Source organism: Brachypodium distachyon, chromosome 4 (assembly GCF_000005505.3).
Source record: "Brachypodium distachyon strain Bd21 chromosome 4, Brachypodium_distachyon_v3.0, whole genome shotgun sequence".
Lineage (NCBI taxonomy): Eukaryota > Viridiplantae > Streptophyta > Magnoliopsida > Poales > Poaceae > Brachypodium > Brachypodium distachyon.
Window position 1 is genome coordinate 36,560,842 of NC_016134.3, and position 20,734 is coordinate 36,581,575.

At 52.1% G+C, this 20,734-nt stretch overlaps 2 protein-coding genes across 4 annotated transcripts in view; one reads left to right on the forward strand and one right to left on the reverse strand.

Moving 5' to 3' along the window:
• The window catches only part of LOC100838330 (pentatricopeptide repeat-containing protein At5g10690), a 19,884-nt gene extending 7,353 nt beyond the window's left edge, over positions 1-12,531 (forward strand). Inside the window, exons 10-12 of one of the 2 annotated variants that reach the window (XM_003576510.4) lie at positions 11,171-11,239; positions 11,328-11,504; positions 11,996-12,531. In XM_003576510.4, the coding sequence (XP_003576558.1) occupies positions 11,171-11,239; positions 11,328-11,504; positions 11,996-12,241 (492 nt within the window). In that variant the 3' untranslated portion in view covers positions 12,242-12,531. The remainder of the gene's footprint in view (positions 1-11,170; positions 11,240-11,327; positions 11,505-11,995) is intronic. The other variant, XM_024463197.1, reaches the window with a different exon arrangement.
• Positions 12,532-18,377: 5,846 nt separating this feature from the next.
• On the reverse strand, positions 18,378-19,722 carry LOC100838629 (zinc finger protein 2). Of its 2 annotated transcripts, XM_003576511.4 has the most exons (2): positions 18,957-19,722; positions 18,378-18,678 (listed from the first exon to the last, which is right to left on the reverse strand). In XM_003576511.4, the coding sequence occupies exons 1-2, from the start codon at positions 19,317-19,319 to the stop codon at positions 18,658-18,660; spliced, it is 384 nt and encodes a 127-aa protein (XP_003576559.2). In that variant the 5' UTR covers positions 19,320-19,722; the 3' UTR covers positions 18,378-18,657. The 2 variants fall into 2 exon arrangements, with proteins under 2 accessions (XP_003576559.2, XP_024318967.1); XM_024463199.1 differs by having other exon boundaries at positions 18,402-19,722.
• Between the last annotated feature and the right edge of the window lie 1,012 nt (positions 19,723-20,734).

Below are 20,734 nucleotides of genomic sequence, written 5' to 3' on the forward strand. Positions count from 1 at the left end.
CCCGCGCTTGCAGCCCTGGCGCCGGCGTGAGACAGAACGCCAGCGCCCAGAGGAGCAGGAAGATGCTCCCATGGGCGCCGATGACGGCTGCGCCGCGTTCACTCGCAAGCTGCGCCAGGTGACATGGCCACGCAAGTTCCGAGCGCCAGCGCTCGGGTCGTACGACGGGACCGTGAATCCCAAGGACTTTCTCCTGACCTACACGTTGGGCATGCACGCTATCGGCGCCGACGACAAGGTCAGGGCCAACTAGTTCCCGATGGTCCTAAAAGGATCGGCAAGAACCTGGTTGCTCAACCTGCCCGCAGGGTCCATCGCCACTTGGGCTGACCTACGCGAGCAGTTTGTGAACGCGTTCCAGGGTGGCTACAAGTGCCCGGGAACCATGGCGGAGCTGCATACGGTGGTGCAGAAGCCGGGGGAGACGTTGCGGGACTTCACCAACAGATTCTCCAACCTCTCCTATTCCATCCCTGAGGCGGAAGCGGCCGCCATCATCAACACGTACGCCATCAACGTCCGCGACCCAAAGATGCGTGAGAAGCTGAACACGCACCGGATCCGGACCACAAGCGATCTTTACGCTCTCGCGCACAAGTGTGCGATGGTCGAGGAAGGGCGCTTGGCGCCCGAGCTTGCCGCCAAAGCAGCGGCGAACCCACTTGAGGGCTCTGGGAAGAAGGGCTCTCGGAAACGCGGCGGGAAGCAAGTGCTTGCCGCGGAGCCGGGGGCTCCCCAGAGGCCCACCAAGAAGGCGGCGGCGGGGGGAGCATCGGGTAGCAAGCCGGCAGTGGCTGCGTGCTGCCCCTTCCACACCAACGTCACCCACGACGCGCAAGACTGCCGCACTCTCCAGACCATCACGGAGAAGCGCGAGCAGTGCCACGAGGAGCGTCGCGCTGCCGGGGCTTGCTTCAACTGCGGGGACATCGGGCACCTCTTCCGGGACTGCCCGAACAGCCCCCGCGGCAGAGCAGGCCGGGGTGCAGCCGGCGGCGACAAAGGAGAACCCGCGGGGGGTCGCGGTCAAGCCCCCGGCGGCAAGGACCGGCCTCCCCGGGGACGCAACAAGCCTCGCGCCGAACAGTGCGAGGATGACTGCAGCGACGACGCCGACCAGCCCGGCTTCCAGGAACCCTGCGACGTCGCCTGCATTCACGGGGGAGCGTACGCTCTCACATCTCACGCTGCCGTGAAGCGGCTTATGCGTGAGGTCTGCGCCCTCCTCCCCAGCGTGGAGGCGCAGCAGCCGTTGAGGTGGTCGCAAGTGCCGATCACCTTCAAGTCAGACGATCACCCGATCCGTCCCTTGGGGTCAGGGGTACTCCCCCTCGTGGTGTCGCCGATCATAAACAATGTGACGGTGACTAAGGTACTGGTGGATAGTGGGGCAAGCCTCAACCTGCTATCCGCCAAGTTGGTGGAGAAGCTTCAGCTGCCCCTGGAGCAGATGAAACCCACCGACCCGTTCCGAGGGATCAACCCCGGAGTGGTGCAGCCCATGGGGCGAATCACGCTCCCGGTGACCTTTGGTTTCCAAGAAGCGTTCCGGACTGAGCACATCGTTTTCAATGTAGCTCACACCCCGTTGCTGTACAACGGAATCATTGGTCGGCCAGCGCTGATCAAGTTCATGGTGGCAACCCATTGCGCCTATGGTGTGATGAAGATGCCGTCAACATACGCGTACTCTCCGTCAAGTGTGACCTGAAGGACGCTGCTTGGTGCGTGGGCGAGGTCGTGAAGACCTCCGCAGTGGCGGACCCCGGCGACTAGGATGTTGCTAGGAACGAGGATCCACTTGCGGGTGAGCAACCCGCACAAAAGAAGGCGCGAGCCGCTACCGGACAGGACGCCGGGGGCAGCTTCAGCCCACGCGTTAGCAAGGGCGCGAAGCTTCAGGAGGAGGGCACCAAGGTCAAGAAGGTGCCCCTGCATGCCGGCAACGAGGCACGCACCGTCTCCATTGGTGCGAGCCTCGGCGACAAATAGGAAAGCGCCCTCGTCACTTTCCTCCGGGAGAGCACTGACGTGTTTACTTGGGAGCCGTCAGATCTTCCCGGAGTCCCCAGGGAGGTGATCGAGCATCGGCTGGCGGTGTGGCCAGACGCGCGGCCCGTCAAGCAGAAGGTTCGCCGGCAAGCACAAGAACGCAAAGACTTCATCCAGCAGGAAGTGGAGAAGCTCAAGAACGCCTGGCCGATCAGGGAAGTGTTGTACCCCACTTGGTTAGCAAACCCTGTTCTAGTCCCTAAGGCTGGAAATAAATTGCGCATGTGCATAGATTTTACTGATGTTAATTGTGCATGTTCTAAGGATCCCTTCCCTATACCCCGAATCGATCAAATAGTAGATTCTACAGCAGGTTGTGAGTCTTTGTGCTTTTTGGATGCCTTCTCCGGCTACCATCAGATTAAGATGGCAGTCGAAGGCGAAGAGAAAACAGCGTTTATCACCCCGGTTGGCTGCTACTGTTACACGGGCATGCCTTTCGGGCTGAAGAATGCGGGCTCGACATTTCAGCACGCCCTGCGCGAATGTCTGGGACCCCAGCTAGGCCGGAATATCGAGGCCTACATGGACGATATCGTCATCAAGTTGCGGCGTAGGGACTCACTCGTCGGTGACCTGCAGGAGACGTTCAACAACCTCCGCAGGATCAAGCTCAAGGTTAACACCGAGAAGTGCACGTTCGGTGTGGACTCGGGGCACTTGCTAGGCTTCCTGGTCTCTCATAGAGGAATCGAAGCCAACCCGCAGAAGATCGAGGCGATCGAGAAGATGGAGGCACCCTGCAAGGTTAGAGACGTCCAGCGCCTGCCTTTCTTCAAGGTGATGAAGAAGAAGGGTCCAATCAATTGGACTCCCGAGGCGGAAGCGGCGTTCCAGGACTTGAAGAGATACCTGCTATACTTGGCAGCGACGGACCAGGTAGTGAGCTCCGTGCTCGTTGCCGAGAGGGAGGAGCAAGTCCCGGGGGCTGAGACGGAAGGGCGAGCCCCCGGCCCTTCCGCCCCTGCCCCTGCCCCTGGATCCGAGGGACAGCCCATGCGGGCTGCCCCCTGCAAGCGGCTAGTGCAGCACCTTGTGTATTTCGTCAGCACGGTGCTGCGCAATGCCTGGGTACGGTATCCGCAGGTCTAGAAGCTTCTGCTTGGGATCCTGCTCGCTTGAAGGAAGCTGCGCCACTACTTTCAGGCGCACAGCATCACGGTGGTGTCGGGAATCTGCCTGGAGCGGGCCCTCACCAACCGTGAAGCCACCGGGTGGGTGGCCGAGTGGAGGATGGAGCTAGCGGACTTCGGGATGCGTTTCGCAAACACCAAGAGCATCAAGAGCGCCGCTCTCGCCGACTTCGTCGCGGAGTGGACATCGACGGCCATAGAGGAAGAAGAGCCGGAAGCGAGCCTTCCCGGTAGATTAGACGAAGGGTACTGGGTCATGTACTTCGACGGCGCCTTCTGCTTGCAGGGCGCCGGTGCTGGAGTAGTGATCGAGTCGCCCACTGGAGACCAGCTCAAGTTCGTAATATAGCTCGACTTCGCCAACTCCACCAACAACACAGCAGAGTACGAGCGACTACTTGCCGGGCTGCGCGCGGCGATCGCCATCAACATCAAGCGCTTGGTTGTTCGCGGGGACTCCCAACTCGTGATCAACCAGGTAAATAAGGACTATGACTGCCCCCAGATGGCAGCGTACGTGGAGGAAGTGCGAAAATTGGAGTCCAGGTTCAAGGGACTTCGGTTTGAGCACGTGAAGCGCAAGGACAACTTTGTTGCGGATGAACTGTCCAAATGGGCAGCGGAACGCAGCAAGGTGCCTCCTGGGGTATTCGTGCAGAGGCAGTCGAAGCCCTCTGTTGACCCCAAGACAGTTGCCGGGGAAGCCCCTCCGGCAACTGAAGGTGACCCCGCAGCTGCGGGGAACCATGCCGCCAAGTTGCTGGCATACACTAGCCGGAAACCACCACCCTGGGGGACGGATATTATTCGTTACCTCAGGGGCGGGACCAAGCGTTTCGGCACGGCTTTTACTGGCCGACAGCACTAGCTGATGCCGAACAATTAGTCAAGACCTGTGAAGCGTGCCAGTTTCACGCCAAGAAGAGCAACCAGCCAACGCAAGCCCTGCAAGTCATCCCGTCCTCATGGCCGTTCGTGGTCTGGGGGCTGGACATCGTCGGCAAGTTGCCAAGTGTAGTTGGCGGCTACGAGTTTGCTCGTGGCCATCGACAAGTTCTCGAAGTGGATCGAGGTGGAGCCTGTCCGGGCCGTCACGGCGCAGGCAGCCATCAAGTTTTTCAAGGGCATTGTGTGCCGGTTTGGTGTGCCTAACGGCATCATCACCGACAACGGTACGCAATTCACTAGTGCGGTGTTCCAAGCTTACTGTGAGGACATGGGCACTAAGATTCATTTTGCTTCTGTTGCTCATCCGAGGAGCAATGGGCAAGTTGAGCGAGCCAACACAGAAGTGCTGCGGGGGCTCAAGACGAGAACCTTTGACAAGCTCAAGGGCCATGGGAAGCACTGGGTTGAAGAACTCCAGCCCGTGCTGTCGTCGCTGCGGACCACACCAAGTCGGGCGACGGGTCAAACTCCGTTTACCCTCGTCTACGGGGCAGAAGCTGTGCTGCCCCTCGAGCTCAAGTATGGGTCACCTCGGGTACACGCGTACGGCGACAAGAGCCAACACACGCAGAGGATCGATGACCTTAGCTTCATCGAGGAGCTTCGATGCCGGGCTGCTGTGCGAGCTGCAGGCTACCAGCAGGGACTCCGTCGTTATCACGACAGGAGAGTTCGTCCCCGGGGGCTCGAGGTTGGAAACCTTGTCCTGCGCCGGATACAAGGAACGAAGGCCGGGAACAAGTTGGCTCCAATTTGGAAGGCCCTTTCCGGGTAGTGCAGGTGACCAGACCGGGGGCTGTCCGGCTGGAAACCGAAGAAGGCTTGCCGGTGCCCAATAGTTGGAACATTGAGCATCTGCGCAAGTTCTACCCGTGAAATGGTGGTGCCTTACCCACGGGTGACGCTGCGGCAGCGTGCCTCTTTAAGCTAGTGTAGCCGGGCAAGGCCTGATTGTAATCCGCTAGCACAAAATTGAATAAAGATAAGTGTTGCTTCAACAAGTGTTGTGCTTTATGAGTGCTTCTTTCTCCTGCCCTAGGTGCACAGAATTGTCTCCTCATCCTTGGCTATGAGCAGGGGGCTGCCGGAAACCCGAAAACCAAACTCGTTGCCGGGACGTCCCGGAACGAGGCCTAGCAGTTGCCGGACCCGTCCGCAACGTGCTACGTGCCAGCAAGGCACCATGGGAATATAAAGATGCTCACATCCAAGTCTGAGGTCGACTCTTCTGTGCCCGGGGGCTGGGAGGCAGGAGGTTATCCAGTTTGAACTGTTTTTCGTGCATTTCAAATTTTTTTGCTATGCACCTTGGGCACTGCAGGAATCTGAAATGCAGGGTAAAGACTGGGCGAAGGCACATTGCGATGCTCGTGGGGGGGTCACGGGTGTCGTCGTCTTGCGATGCCTGCACGTGGCGACTGGTGGTCCCGCGTGTGTGGAGGCAAGGGCAGTGCTTCGGCTATTTAAAGAGACCAGGGCAAGTGCAACACCAGCAACGGGCAAGAAAGCAAGAGATGTCGCAGAGAGGCGATGGTGGTGCATCCCTCTGCGCTTGTCGCTGAGGGTGTTCCCACCATCGCGGCCCTGCCACATCTCTTATGGAATGACACCAGAAATGGCGCTGAGACAAGCGAGAGGCGTCATAAAGACGCGGTGGTGGTGCATGCCTCCGGGGCTCTGAGGGTGCTGTTGGAGGGTGCACTGCCACCGCGTCCTTGCCACGGCTCTCAACAAGGTGCTGCAAGACCAAAGAGAACGGTAAGCTAAGTACTTTATTTTGGGACCTTAGCTCTTCCTTTAGTAACGTTGGTTTGCTGAGGTAAGCTCGGTCCCCGTGTTGCCGGAGCGTAGGAGGGACGGTTGCGGGGTGAGGACGCCCCCCACACGTGGCTCGCGGGTCCGTCCCGGAGACGTGCGCGCTGGGGTAGTTAACTCGTAGGCGGAGTGACTGGCCGCTGCTATTTGGTCCTAGGTTGGCACCGCGGGTCCGTCCCGGGTCACTAATTTGGCCAAGCATGTAGTTGGTGAGTCCCCGAATACGCAAGGCTAAAGCACGAGAAGGACAGAGTCCCTCCCCGGCAAGCTAGTCTTAGACAAAGAAGCAAGTAAAAGTAGCATTCAATATATTGAAGCTTGAGCAAACGAGTTAACAAATAACACTTGCGATGATAAGGGAAAGCTAACGTAAAAAGTTCTAAGGCGCCATGCGCCACTTGCAGGAGAATAAAAAAAAACAGGCAATCACGCAGGAAGTGCTCCCAGGGCGGCTGCGTCGATGTTAGGTGCATCCTCGGCATCGGGGGCTTCTCCGGCAACCTCCTCGTCAGCGGCTTCGGCTTCATCGACCTTGCCCTGCATCCGCGCCACCATCTCGTCCACAACGGCCTGCACTACTTTCCGGTGGGCCTTGGCCTCTTCCTCGTCCGACCAGGCGTCATGTCGAGCTCGCCCTGAAGGGACGAGCTGACATCTTGAGCGGCCTTGAGCTGCCCCACAAGCTCGCGCTCCCGGGAGCGAGCCTGGTCCTGCAGCTCCTTCTCCCGGCGCGCTGAGGCTTCGGCTGTTGTTGCAGCCGCCGTCTCCAGCTCTCCGACCTCGCGGCAGAGGCGTTGGATCTCCAGGAAGTAGTTGGACAGTAGGTCTGTCTTCTCCCGGAGACGCCCCTGGAACGAGTCCAGAGCTGCCTGGTGCTCCTCCTCGCTCTTGGCGTGTGTGGCCTTCACCAGCTCGAGCTCTCGCTGCTGCTCTTGCTGGAGATCCCACAGCTGCTGGACGACCTGTGCCTCCGGCACCCCTTGCACAGCAGGCGTTGCCCCGGCTTGCCGCGCCTGCTGAAGCTCCTCCCGGAGCCGCTGCAGCTCGGTGCGCTGCTCCTTCACCTCCTGTCGCGCTGTGCCCAGTTCCGCTACCATGCGGGCGTGGTGCTGCGGCGCGTCATTGAAGAAATCGACGAGCATCCGCTGCTGTTGCTGGATGTTGTCGGTCACTTGGTCTCCCTTCTGGAACACGCTGGGGTCGAAAGTAATCCGACCCCATGTCCGTCCGGCGAGCTCCCCTGCTCCCGAGCTGAAGGCGGAGGAGGAGGACACCGCCACAACCGTCTGTGATCCCGAGGGCGCCCCCGGCCTGGCCAAGCCCCGCTGCTCCTTGCCCGTCCAACGGGGCGGGCTGGGGGCTCGGGGGCTTCTCCAGAGCATCGTCGCCTGCTCTGGCTGGCGGAGGCTGCTCCGTGTCACCTGCCACAGATGGCGCCTCCTGCGTGGCGTCGCCTGCGGCAGCAATCGCGGCCCCGACAGGCACCGTGGTCGATTGCTGGAGGGCTTCGACGGAGGCAATCTCCGCCGGAGCATCGTCGTCGACCTCGCCGGTGAGGTCGATTACCCGCACCTCTGTGGGCGCGGGCGCTGCCGGAACGTCCCCGGCAACTGCACGAAGAGCACCTGCGTCAAGTATGGGAGATGGCGCGAATGGGTAAAAGAAATGTTGGAACTCGCACGTACCTGCCGCCGGGCCGGTGCCCTGCGAGCTCGAATCGGGGACCCTCGAGTCCCCAGCGGCATCTGCCGCCGTCACAACAGCCGCGTCAGCGGCATCTCGGTCGCCACCGCCCGATGCCGGGCGGGGATTCTTGGTCGGGGCTGCCGGCGACGTGCTGGTCTGCCCCCTCTTCCTCGAAGAACTGGAAAACGCAAAAACAACTTAGTCAGGCATGCAAAAAATTCACGAAATCTAAAGTGTTCATAACACATTGAACTCAACCCGCCGGTTTGAGCTTGAGCACCCTTTCCGCTAGGATGCTCCTTGCCGGAGGGCCGCTCCGTGCGGGTGGGACGGGCGAAGCCGCCGGGGTAGTCGGGGCGGCTATTGCAGCCGCATCGCTGCCGCCGGAGGCCGCAGCCCCCACGTCGCCGTGAGGCTCCTGAGGCTGCGGGCTGGCTTCCCGCCTGCTCCGCCGCAGGCCGCCTCACCAGAGGGACGTCATCTTCCTCGTCGTCCCCCTCCGGTGCGACCCCACTGGCTGCCGGGGTAGCATCGTCGTCGTCGTCGTTGCCGTCGTCGCTGAGGTCTCCTCTGACGCCCAGCGAGGAGTCGTCGGAGTCTGAGTCCTCTGGCCTGGCGGACGCATGGCCTTGGGCCCCCTTCCCCGAGTCGATGGCCGGCTCCTTGCCCCTGCGGGACCTGGGCTGCGGGGGCGAGGGTTGCGCCAAGGGGTCCTCCACGATCCCCCACTCGTCGCAGAGTGGGAGATCTCGGGCTCCCGGGTTCGGGATCCCGGCGTGGAGCGGGTGCGCTCCAAGCGGGGGCAGCCAGTAGGCTGCGTCCTCGCCGGTGATGTCCTTCACCTAGAATTGCACTTCCTCCGGGAGGAGGTCTGTGCGCTGCAGCCGGGTCCGGTCGCCGAACCCGATGTACATCCACACCGGATGTGAGCGCCGTTGTAGGGGAGCCACGCGCCTCCCAATGAAGTGGCGCGCCACATCCGTGTCCGTGAGCCCAGCCTCACGGAGCGCCTTGATCCTGGCACAGATTGGGGCCAGCTCCTCGTCCTTCTGGTCGCGGAGCGTCCTGTCGTCAGAGCTCTTCGGAGGCCCGAGGGGCTCCTCGTGGAACTCCTGGAGCTCATCGGTCCGCACACAGCACCAGTCGTGGCGCCAGTCGTGCTCGATCTTCTTCTTCCCAGCTCGATGAACTCCGACTTGATCCTGTCGCGGAACCGGAACACCACTCCCGAGGACAGGGGAGCCTTCTTCTCCACCCTCGGGTAGTAGTAGTGGCGAAATAGAACCACTGACGGCATCACCCCCACGAACGCTTCACAAAGGTGTTGGAAGACAGCCAATGTGAAGAACGACGTGGGGTGAAGTTGCGCCATGATGAGACCGTAGGTCTCCATGATGGCTGAAAGGAAGAAAGAGTGCGGCGGCACGAACCCGGCTATGATAAATCTCCCGAAGATCCGGAAGTACTGCTGATTGCGCTCCTCGCTGACGGGGAGAATCCGCGTCGGCCTGTACTCGTTGTGCTTGGTGGCAAGCGCAAAGACCAGCTTGTCTACCCCCTCGCCGTTGTACCCGGTGGCGAAGAAGGCGAACTTAGCCCGCATTTCCTCATCCTTCCGGGCTCGGTCCGACAGCTCCTTGCTGACCTTCTCGCGCTTTTCCCCTTTGCTGGTGCTCCCCTTGGGACGGTTCTGGTCCTTGGAAGACATCGGCGGAGGTGGGGAGGTGATTTGGTTGGAGTTGGGGCACGGAGAGCTTGGGAGGAGGCAATGGCAGGAGCAAGAGGCAATGGGGAGTGCCCGCCGCCAGCCTTGGTATTTATCGGGGCTGGCGGGCTGCAACGGACACTCCCACGATCAGCAGTAAAGTGCCATAAAGAATCGGGAATTAAGAGTGGGGTGTGCCACGTGGCCTTAACTCTCTCGTGATTAAGGCGGATAAGGCACGAAATCGTGCGCCCGACCGTTCCGCTCGGAGGAGTGGAACCGTAAATGCGGCCTGTGAGGCCGGGTGCCAGGAGGATTCCCTTGGGACCCACGCGTCGGATAGGGCGTAGCCCGGCAACCGACCAAGGATAGCACTTGCTGGGAGCTTCAAGGCTGCCGGCCCACGCTCAGGGCTACTGTTGTATCAGTGGCCCACGGGGTCCCATTGATACGGGATGCGTGGGTCGCCAGTGACGAAGCCCCGTCAGGAAGGCCTCCCAGGAAGCAATGAGTCCGGGAAGCCTGCTTCAAGGAGACGGCCCTTTGTGAAGGTGAAGCTAAGGGCCCAAATATGAGAAGCCCCCGGGAACCCCGGTCACGGGAAGCTGGAAAAACGCCTCCCGGCAACTAGCCAGGTGCGCTAGCCGGGAAGGGGGCACCCCAGCAACCCACGCTCGGGCATGCAGGCGGGGCCCGCGGAACAGTGAAGACAGGACAAGACGGCGGGCGTAGTGCATTTAATGCACCGACAGGAGTCTTATCAGCAGGCCTAGGCTTGCTTAGCAAGGCTAGGGCGTCTACTCTACGAAGCGTTTTTTCTATCGTGTACAGTGGACCGGGCGCTGCATGGCGTCCAGCGTGGATCAGCGGGAGTGTATTTCATGTGGCTATGACACGCGTCTAGGAGACGTGTCACGCTGCATGCATTGGCACATGTGGTATCCCCTTGTCTATAAAAGGAGGACCAATGCCATCGGTCAAAGGGTTCCGTTCCGATCAGTCTTAGTTTGAGCCCTAGTTAGAGCCATCGCCAAGTAGCTCCCCGGGAACTCCCGGGACACCTTGTAAGCAACATATACAATCTTGAATACAAAAAAAGCAGGACGTAGGGTGTTACACCTCCGGGTGGCCTGAACATGGGTAAATTCACGTGTCCACACTTCGTGTCTATCGTCACGCCAGCGATCGCCGGAGCGATCGCCTCGCCCTCCACCAAACCAAAAAGGGGGTGCTCGGTATCCCGGTGCCGGAGACCCATGCTCCGACACTAATCAAAGTCCAGAAACAATGAATCTGCTTTCTATTATATGAGATGGCTTTAGCATTCAATTTATTCTGTAATCCTCTTATCCTCCATATTTTTTTGGTGACATATGCTATGTTCTAGTGTATTAAATATTTGTGATATTGTACTAGGTGGAAATGAATTTCTCACCCCTGTAGTCAGCTTATAGCCCAGTTCAAGGTGTCCTGTCGATTTCTGAGGATAGAAGTCTGGCTGGTGCTTATGAATAGATGAACTGATGAAGACATGTGACCAAAGTTTACTTGACTGGTCTGTCTTATGTATTTCCAGTCTGATTTCTGAAGTACAGAACCAACACATAGGCAACAATAGTTAGTGCATGTTTTTGTATGCAGTTGCATGTGGTTGATGTATCTGATTTGGTGAAGCGGGTATTTATTTCAATGTGAGGTGGTGCCAGGAGCATATAGCAAATATTCTATGTGTTAGATCAGTTCTGTGATTTAATGTCACATTGTGCAGTCCAAAAAATGGGAACATGATCAATCGATTGTTAGTAAGCTTATTTCTTTCTTCTCATACCAGGTGGCACTTAAAGTTGAAACCCTATCTGGATTCACCAACTCTCCTCTTAGACCTCATGTATTTCCACAGGTAGTGTGGATCTTTTGTTTGTATTTTGTGTCCCATTCTTCATTTTCTTGGGTGTATCTGATCTTTTTTTTTTCTAATGACATTGTAGATTATCTTGAATGATCCTGTTGAGAAATACATGATTCCTTTTCACGAAAGTCGACCATTATGTGCTGACTTAATCTTGGAGAATGTTGTGATGCGATTCTGGAAAGACTCTGCAGTTCCTCTTGTGAATGACTGGGGAAGTTGTGTCGGGATCGTTCACAGCCATGATTGTACCAAGGTATGTTGTCACCTCCAGTTGGCCTCAGCAACTATAGCATTCGCCCTGGTACGAAATCTGCTGGAACGGTTGGCACTGGTTATAGAGGCAGCCGTCAGGGAACAGAATTTTGATAAACTAGCCAGTTTAGGTTTTGTGCTGCATCAGTAATAAATTTCAGTTATTTTGCCAAGATTCATATTGCAAGCAAATGCATACATAAAAAAAAGGAAATTACCAAACCTTTTTGTTGAGTGTCATAAATAAGATCTCTGGCTGTCCATGGTCAACCCGTGCTCTTAACAACTTTAACCTTTGCACCACACTGCCATCTGGTGCTGGAAGTGTTTCTGCCTGCAAGAGGCCAATAAGTGGTTCACATGCTTACTGACATTTTCCAAATTCCTGCCATGCTTTAATGAAATAACTACTACAATTTCATTTCCATCATATTTATATTTTTGTCTTCCTGTATTATCGTGATTCTGAACACCTTCTATTCTCTTTCTCAGATGGATGCACCTCTTGTTTCAATGGCGAGACCACCACTTTGCGTGCCTGCTTCAACCTCGCTCAAGCATGTCATAGATCTCCTCCTTAGAGAGAAATCCGAAATGGTGGTTCTGGTGAAAAATGGCAACATGTACGAAGGTAGCTACACATCCAGCTCGAGACCACTTGGAGTTTTCTCCCTCGCTTTCTTGTCCAAGTACGGCGCCATGCATGAGACATCCATGACATCGGAGTCTCCAGGGTAACTCAACAAGGATCTGGATTCTGCAATCGTGGGCTCGTGGCTGGGTATGTAATTAGTCTTGTGTTGTTTTCCATGACTGGACATTGATGATCTGAATGAGAAGTCATTTCAGCGCTGTCCATTTCAACAGCGAGCAGAAAGTTTTGCCATGGTAAATTTTCCCGGCTGATCCCAACGCCCTGCATGATGTAATCTCTGATACACACGGCAAAGTTGACCGTGGACCTGAAATCATAACCCGATGTCTCTTGATGAGGCGCCAAGATGGTCTTCATAATCCTGCATGTTTTATTTGCATCTTTATCCAGTCCATGACTCCGTATCTCACCAAATTACCTGTCCGGCTTTTGACCCCTACGGGCAAGGGTAACCAAGACAAAAGAACATGTGAGCACTATGTTCAGTATCACTGTAATGCTTAACATTCTCTCCTGCTGGCCTCGGGTTCAAGGTGGCTTGGGCATTCAACAACTCAAGGTGTTGTAGAAAGTATTGTCACGCAAATATCTGAGGAACCGTACTGTGTTTCACCCAGGTTTCAGTAAAATGGAATCTCCAGGGCAGTGGGTGGCTTGGTGGTGACAGGCTGAGCAGTGAGCACTGCGCTCGGATGTAGCCAGATCTTTTCGAAAAATAAAATAGGCAAGGAGCAAGAAGTGTGGTTTTTGTGATGTCGATGAGACCATACAACACCTTCGGATTGTTTTGTCCCGTTACTTCTTCTGCATGGCAAGCCACACCAAGGGGCCCTCTCTAGGCCTGTTGCTAGAGTATCACCAATCTTGTCAGCAACTGGTTCGTTATGCATTTTAATTGGTTCCGGCGGCCGCGCTCTCGATATTGGTGTATCTGGCAAATGTTGTTTTCGGCAAGGAGCAAGTTTCCTAATCCCGTGCATGTAATTGGAGTATCTTCTTGGGTACAGGCTGGCTTCGATCTTGTTGGTTAGCATTTGAGTCCCGGGACTCCGTTGTCGTGACTTGCAGATTCAAAAAGGTGGTGGTCAGGAGATACCTGTATAAATCCAGTAGGCACGGATCGATGTCAGTTTCTTGCTTGCTACTACTGGATTTTGTGCGGACTAGGGCATGCCTTTTTCAGAGATTTCTCTTTATTCTCCATCTTCGTGTGTTTGCATGGCTAGAAAGCTTTGATGGGTCGTTCCGCAAGACTCCACTTTCTCAGCTGTCAGCTCTACTTTAACTTTGGAATCGACCTTGATGTGTGTGTGTGTGTGTGTGTGTATGCTTGTGAAATTCTTCGTTATCCTACAAAACACCATCACCACATCGCTGCTGCATGCTGCTGCTTGTGGTGGAGTATGAATGTATGATATACGGAGTATATATGAGGTCCTAATCCTATATACTCCCTTCGTGCTGGAATAAATGACGGACGGAGGGACTATGTACAGTCGCTTTGTAATGAGTGCCTAACCTGTACATGGCTCCTTAGGCCGAACGACGCATTTGTATGTTTTGGACCAAATGGACACTCTGGTCCGTTTTTTGGTCCGGACGCGACCCATTTCTGATCCAAATTTGCTTCAGGAATGGGTTGAGGCGGACGGTTGTTTTTGCACCGTGCTTGGGCCGCATCTTGGTCCTTTTTCCTCCCCGGCCAGCATGTCTACGAGTAACCAAGTATAGACCAAATGGGTGGCCTCCGTTGGAGCAGTGGCAGAACCAAAACGGATAACGGATAAAAAAAACCAAAACGGACACAAAATGAATCTTTCCGCTGGTGATGCCCTCAGGACAAGCGCCGGCCGGCTGCTCCCCGCGGTACGCACGTAAATAAGGCCCCGCGAGCAGCCGACCGGCGCGTCGTGTCTCTGCAGCCCGCGCCAGCTGCTGAGCTGCCCTCTATGAATGCGCAGCCCGCATCCATGCTGCTGTACGTGCGCTAGCTAGCTTTTTTCCCTGTGTTGGATTCATCCACCGTTAAGTGATTACTCCGTACGCGATTAGTACCAAATTTGGCTTTATATTAGGTCCCCCCCCACACACACACCACACCCCACCCCACACCCACCCACCCGCCTGCACGCAGTGACGACGCTGGCTGGTGGGTCGAGAACCTGCAGGTAGCCTGGGCCAGCAACGGCATGTATGTATTTCTATGTAGGCCAATCGACCGCCATGGTCCATGCATGCTTCATATGGTTCCGGCCGGAGGCCCTTCCTGCCCGTGCGACAGCTCCATCGGACCTACTCCAGAGTAACAGATTTGGAGTTCTCAAAAAAAAAAAGAGTAACAGATTTGGCATGCTCCTATATACATCTGCTCCCAGCATGGGGGGTTAGTTAATTGGCATGCACCTTAGATCTAGTCGTCCACGTACATTTCTTAACTATTTGAGCTCGATCAAAATGGATGCATGCATGGAGTGATGGAGGCAACCAAACGAACCTGAATCCTAAAGCGATTTTTCTGCCGGAGCGGTGACCTACCGGAGTTTTAGTCACCGTAAAATTTCGTCAACATTCGTGCTGTTCTCTAAACAGGCTCCATTGGAAAGCGTTGTCCGTGGCCTACCACATGCAGGTGCAGGCACGGGGCCGGCCACAGTGCATGCATAGGAAAGTAATTAATTGTTTTGCACTTTGCTGCTAGCTCTGACCACTGCATGCATGCGAGCATTTATGGTTAGGTACTGGTAGCTCTGAAATTTTAAAGATACCTCATTGAAAATCCAAACATGCAATTGTTTCATTGATGTATCTATACCAATATATTAAATTGGAGTTGGTGGTGATGGTACGGTCGGCGCCGTAGGTAAACTTCGTTAAAATTACAACCAATATACCACTGCCCATTATTTTTTTTCCTCCACTTTTTTTCACGATTTCTCATACTCCGTCTTACAACCGACGCCACCACACCCGCATGCCGACCTCGACGGCTCCATAAGTTGCCTACACAGAAAATGAAAATAAATAGTTCGTGATATATTAAATTGGAGTTGGTGGTGATGATACGGTCGCCGTCGTAGGTTAAGTTCGTTAAAATTACAACCAATATGCCACTGCCCATTATTTTCTTTTCCTCCAGTTTTTTCACGATTTCTCCTACTCCGTCTTACAACCGACGCCACCACACCCGCATGCCGACCTCGACGGCGCCATGAGTTGCCTACACAGAAAATAAAAATAAATAGTTCGTGATTTTGTTGACCCGTAGCAACGCGCGGGCACACCTACTAGTCATTTAAAAAATATGTGTATACCATTGAACATTGATTTGCAAGTCATTGAAATTTCGTTAGCACCAATCATTATTCCAATGGTCAAATATTGAACTAACATTGAAACACTAGTTTCATTGATACACAAATATTTTCATTGACCGTATATATGAAAATACCATTGAATTTTCATTGACAAGTATTGAAATTTCATTAGCACCAATCATTATTCCAATGGTCAAATATTGAACTAACATTGAAACTCTAGTTTCATTGAGACGCAAAATATTTCCATTAACCGTATATATGAAAATATGTGTGTACCATTGAACTTTCATTGACAAGTCATTGAAATTTCGTTCGCACCAATCATTATTCTAATGGTCAAATATTGAACTAACATTGACGCACTAGTTTCATTGAGACACAAAAAAAAAATTCATTGACCGTACATATGAAAATTTATTGAAACACTACTGTTTCAATCGGCAAGATTTGAACTTATTCCTATATGATTGAAATTGTATAAGAAAGTTTCATTGAGACACCAATGTTTCAATCGCCAGTCCTTAGGACACTAACGTTTCAATAGTTAGATTCTATTTTCAGCTTTGTCGTTTTGAACTTGCAGCACTACTGTTTCAATGAAAGTTTCATTTGAATATGCTCCAAAAAATTTGAAACTTTTTCTGTAGGCCAGAAACACCATCTCAAACTAACCATCAAATGTTTGTCAAATTTTGAGTCCGTTTGGACCACCAAATAATTTGTACAATTATCAAAACGTGTTAGTGCAGTACTAATAACGGTAGAGATCGGCCGAGATTTTGAACTTGCTCGAAACTTTTTGAAACTTTTACTGTAGGTGGGAAACACCATCTTAGACAAACCCTCAAAATTTCATCAAATTCTGAGTTCGTTTGGACCCTCAAAAAATTTGTACAAAAATCAAAATTTGTTAGTGCCTTCCCCAACCAACACCACGTGAGGTCCTGCAACCCTGCCCGCCTGACCCTCGCTGCTGCTGGACCCACTTATGGATATGCACAACAAATTCCACAGAACCTGAAAACAGATGCACGAATCTCACACGAGCAACCGACGGGCGATAAAACTCTGGTAGATCCCGGACCCGGTTAATTAGAATTTTCGCCCTGAATCCGTGTGAAGGTCTCAATGTGCGGTGTACTTTTCTTCTTCTTTTTTTGGCCTGCATCGGATTCAGCCCCTTTCTGGGATTAGGCCACTCCCAAGTCCCAATCCATGTTTTTTCTTCTTATTAGTTGTATCTAATAACTTGTCATGTCATTTAGATACACGCCGTCCCAACAAACTAGCTAGTTCTTTATCAACTGAAAGCTTAATCAAGGTGTCGATGTAGCACTGCAAGTAGTGCAGTCCTCTTCGTCATTTGGACCATTAAGCTGACGTGTTACCTCTCGCGCCAGCCCCCCTTAAAACTTTTCACTGACTGCCACATTTGAGGTTAATCGGTTCAAACTGTTGCACTGTCCATCAGTCTCTATATGCTATATATACACACAACTAGTTGAGCACATGACACCATCAACAAGCCCTAGGCCAGCCGCTTTTCTTATGACAACACTGTCTGAGTGTGTTTCTTCGAGGAAGAAGCTAGGCATGTGTTATAGATTAGATCAGCTGAAAAACAAGAGTATACTTATCTGTCATCAAATCAAAGTAGACCTCGCCTAGACCACTAACTATAAAATGGCACCTATTTGGATGTGCCGGTTCTAGAGGAAGAAAATTCTTAATGGGAGATAACTACTCAATTCCATCAGTATTTACAGGGTTTAAAATTTTAATAAAGGAATATTTTGTTCCTCGCCAAAATGACCGGAAATTAATAAATTTCATTAGAATATTCGTTCCAGCAATTTTCATCAAACTGTTTACAAATTTTGATCAAATATATCGCCAGTCATATAAGTAAATGGGAAGTTTAATTTAAATGGATCTCAAACTCGTTAAATCTGTCACAAAGAATCTGGATTTCAGAATTTAAAAAGTAGGGAAGCCCCAAATTGATCATATTTGGTGAAAGTGAAGCAACATTTTAGTGATTTTGAATTTTATTATGTTTCATTCCGATTTCACTTCAGTTTCACTAATATTTCATTTCAGTTAGGAAACATGAGTAAACTGGAGTGAAACCGAGTGTAATTTTAGGGAAACAGGAATTAATGAAACATTAATGAAATTTGAGAATTGAAATTTCATTTCAGATTCACTAAAAATTCACTCTGGTTTTACTAAATTCAGCAATGAAGGGAAGGGTCTCATGGAGGCCCGGATGCCACACCGATCCTATAAAAATTATTTCTCGTTTGATCTACTCGCGCGAGTTTAGGCAAACCATATCATGGGTGTGGAACTTAGAGCATCAGTGGAGTACCAATCTTCTGCATGTGGATATCCTTTCATCAAAGATTCCGACTGGGTTGTTAGGAATTAATCTTGTCTAGTCTAAATGGTACTAGGTTTAGCTAGCTGTGTACGAGTTGGTGAGTTCCCAGCGTGTTTGGCTTGTATGCCATGGCGTAGTTTGAGTCCGGTATACTAGTACTAGTCCTAATCAGTTTAGTATAGCTACTTAGGATATGTGCGTGTATAAATACACGGGCAGGGCTGTTGCTATGGGTTAAGCTTGTAACGTGAGTTCTGAGTTTGGAGAAATAAAAGAAAAAGGCACGACAGATGCCTTTGACCATAATTTGGTGATCCTCGCGTGTGCATCTTCATGTGATTGATCTTTGGGCAAAGTCAACATGGGCCTCGTAGGACCTGCATGCAGTGCATTTGAGCATTGAAGTGAAGTGAAGGACAGACAGGAATCATCATTTCTTCTGGAGTAGGATTTTTCTATATCTCTAGTCTTGCTGTTTTGGGTAGGGTAGCTTAGTTTTCCTGTACTATTCGGACGTCGTTGGCCAAAACTGGACTTTGTATATATCTTGAAGTACATTCTTTCTGTATATGCATCTGACTACAGTAAATTTTCTGCAATTGGGCTGTTGGCCTGTTGCACTAAGTGTTATGTTACTCAATCAAAGCATATTTCAGTTACACCAGTTTGGGAATTACATAAATGTGATATTTATTTCTGAAATAGCGAGAGTAATCTCACACATGCATGGGATATGCCCAATTTTGAATCTTGGAGAAGGCCCCCAAAAATCTCTTCTTCTTCTTCTTCTTCTTCTTCTTCAATCGAAGGTTATGTCTTCCTAAATCCGAAACAAATCAGAGAACAAGAGCAAATCAGAGATGGAAGAATACGAAACATACCAAATCTTTGTGCCATTTAAATCACCAAACAAACTGTTCTGGCCAAATCTGGAACTCCATCGATCACACAAACTAACTAGAAGAATAAAACTGAAGAACACACCATGTAAATCGAACACACAGATGAACTTGGAACAAACAAATTTATTTGATCCAGGATAGGTGGGGAGGAACGAATCAGCTAGCAGATGGATCATAGCCTGAGAGACAGGTCCACCTCGTCGGCGCCCTCGATGGTTCCGTAGCCATGCTCCGACAAGCTCCTGCCGCGCTTGCGCGCCATGCCGCGCACCGGAGCAGCAGCAGCCTTCCCGGCCGCAGGCATGAGGAGATCGCTGGCAGAAGGAGCGCCGGCGCCGTGCGCGCGCGTGGCGGCGGCAATCTCCCGGCGGCGCTTGGCGAGGCTGCGCTCGAGCTTGTGGCCGTTCTGGTGGCCGCCGAGCGCCTGCGAGCAGCGGAACTTGCGGTCGCAGTAGACGCAGAAGAAGAAGCCGCGGGGCTCCGGCGGCGCGGCCGGGGCCAGGGTGAGCTCGAGGTTTACCTCATGCTCATCCTGCTCACTGTTGTTGAGCTCCATCATGTTTAGTGCCGGGCTAATGCACGCGGCTGTCTCTTTGTTACTGTGTGTGTTCAATGCGTGCGTGCGTGCGGGAGAAACGAGAGCTTACTATTGCTAAGCCAAGGATTAAATACGCATAGCAGTGTACTGGCCCAAAACGGGTTGTGCAGTTTAAGTGAATAACCCAATCGGGATCGGGATAAGGTTAGTGGAGCAGAGTAGCGCACGTTGCCCTTTTTGCTAGGTATTGTACGTCCACCGGCAACGAAATTAAAGAGCACATGTCATACTAACACAAAATCCCCTTTCCTTCGGTTGTGGATATACATATATATATATGGCCTCTCGCGCGCAGCATGCATGGCCGCCGGCCGTGTTTCTCTAGCGAAAACCCGTGACCTGCTCATGCATCGTACGCGCGCGTGGTACAATCTGTCTCTTTTTACACAATATATACCTGCTCTTGGCAGGCTATGCAAAGCCTCCTTGGCAATCCCGCCGGTTCTTGCGAAAGTGATCGGAGTTCTTGTTGAATTATTTAATTATGTTTTCAAGGGGCCGTTGCTTTCACGGAAGGGCTAGTCACCAAAACATGTTTTTACCCTTCCGTGACGACAATGCATGAGGACCCCCGATATCTGTTCAACTTATCCAAACTATCCACCCTCGTGATTTTTTCTAAATTTGTGGCTGAAACGAGTGTACTGCCTCCGGCCACAAATAAATGTACATCTAAATTTGTCCTAAGTTAAAAATATAAAACTTTGACCAACTTTTTTGAAAAGCATATCAACATTTATGACAATAAATTAGTATCATTATATCCGTTTTGAAACGTAGGAGTGAACTACAACACTAGTCCATAAACTCGGAACAAATGCAAACTTTAGTTCACGAACTCAGAAAACGCACACATAAAGCCATAAACTAGTTTTAGTGTAACACTTAGGTCCAAAACAATTTGGCGTGGCTAATTCCGGCCACGTGGCAACGACATTGGTTTAAGTCAGGACCGTGGGTTGCATTGGGGTTTTCTCGGAGAGCTTTCGCAAAAAATTAACAGCAACCTGTGGAGAATTATGCTAATTTAACAGCAATCTATGGAGAATTATGTAAAAACAATCCTAGAATTATTTTAATTTTTGCGAAAAAACCTCGAGAAACCCCAACAGCAACCCACGGTTCTGGCTTAAGCTGATGTGGCCGCAACATGGCCGAAATCAATCCCGTCCAACCGTTTTTGGACCTAAGTATTACACTAATACCAGTTTAGGAATTTATATGTGCGTTTTCTGAGTTCATGGACTAAAATGTGCATTTGCTTCGAGTTTATGGACTAGTGGTGTATTTCACTCTTCATAATATACCGATTTGATGTCATATATGTTGCTATTCTTTTCAAAAACGTCCGTCAAACATAGAAAAGTTTGACTTAT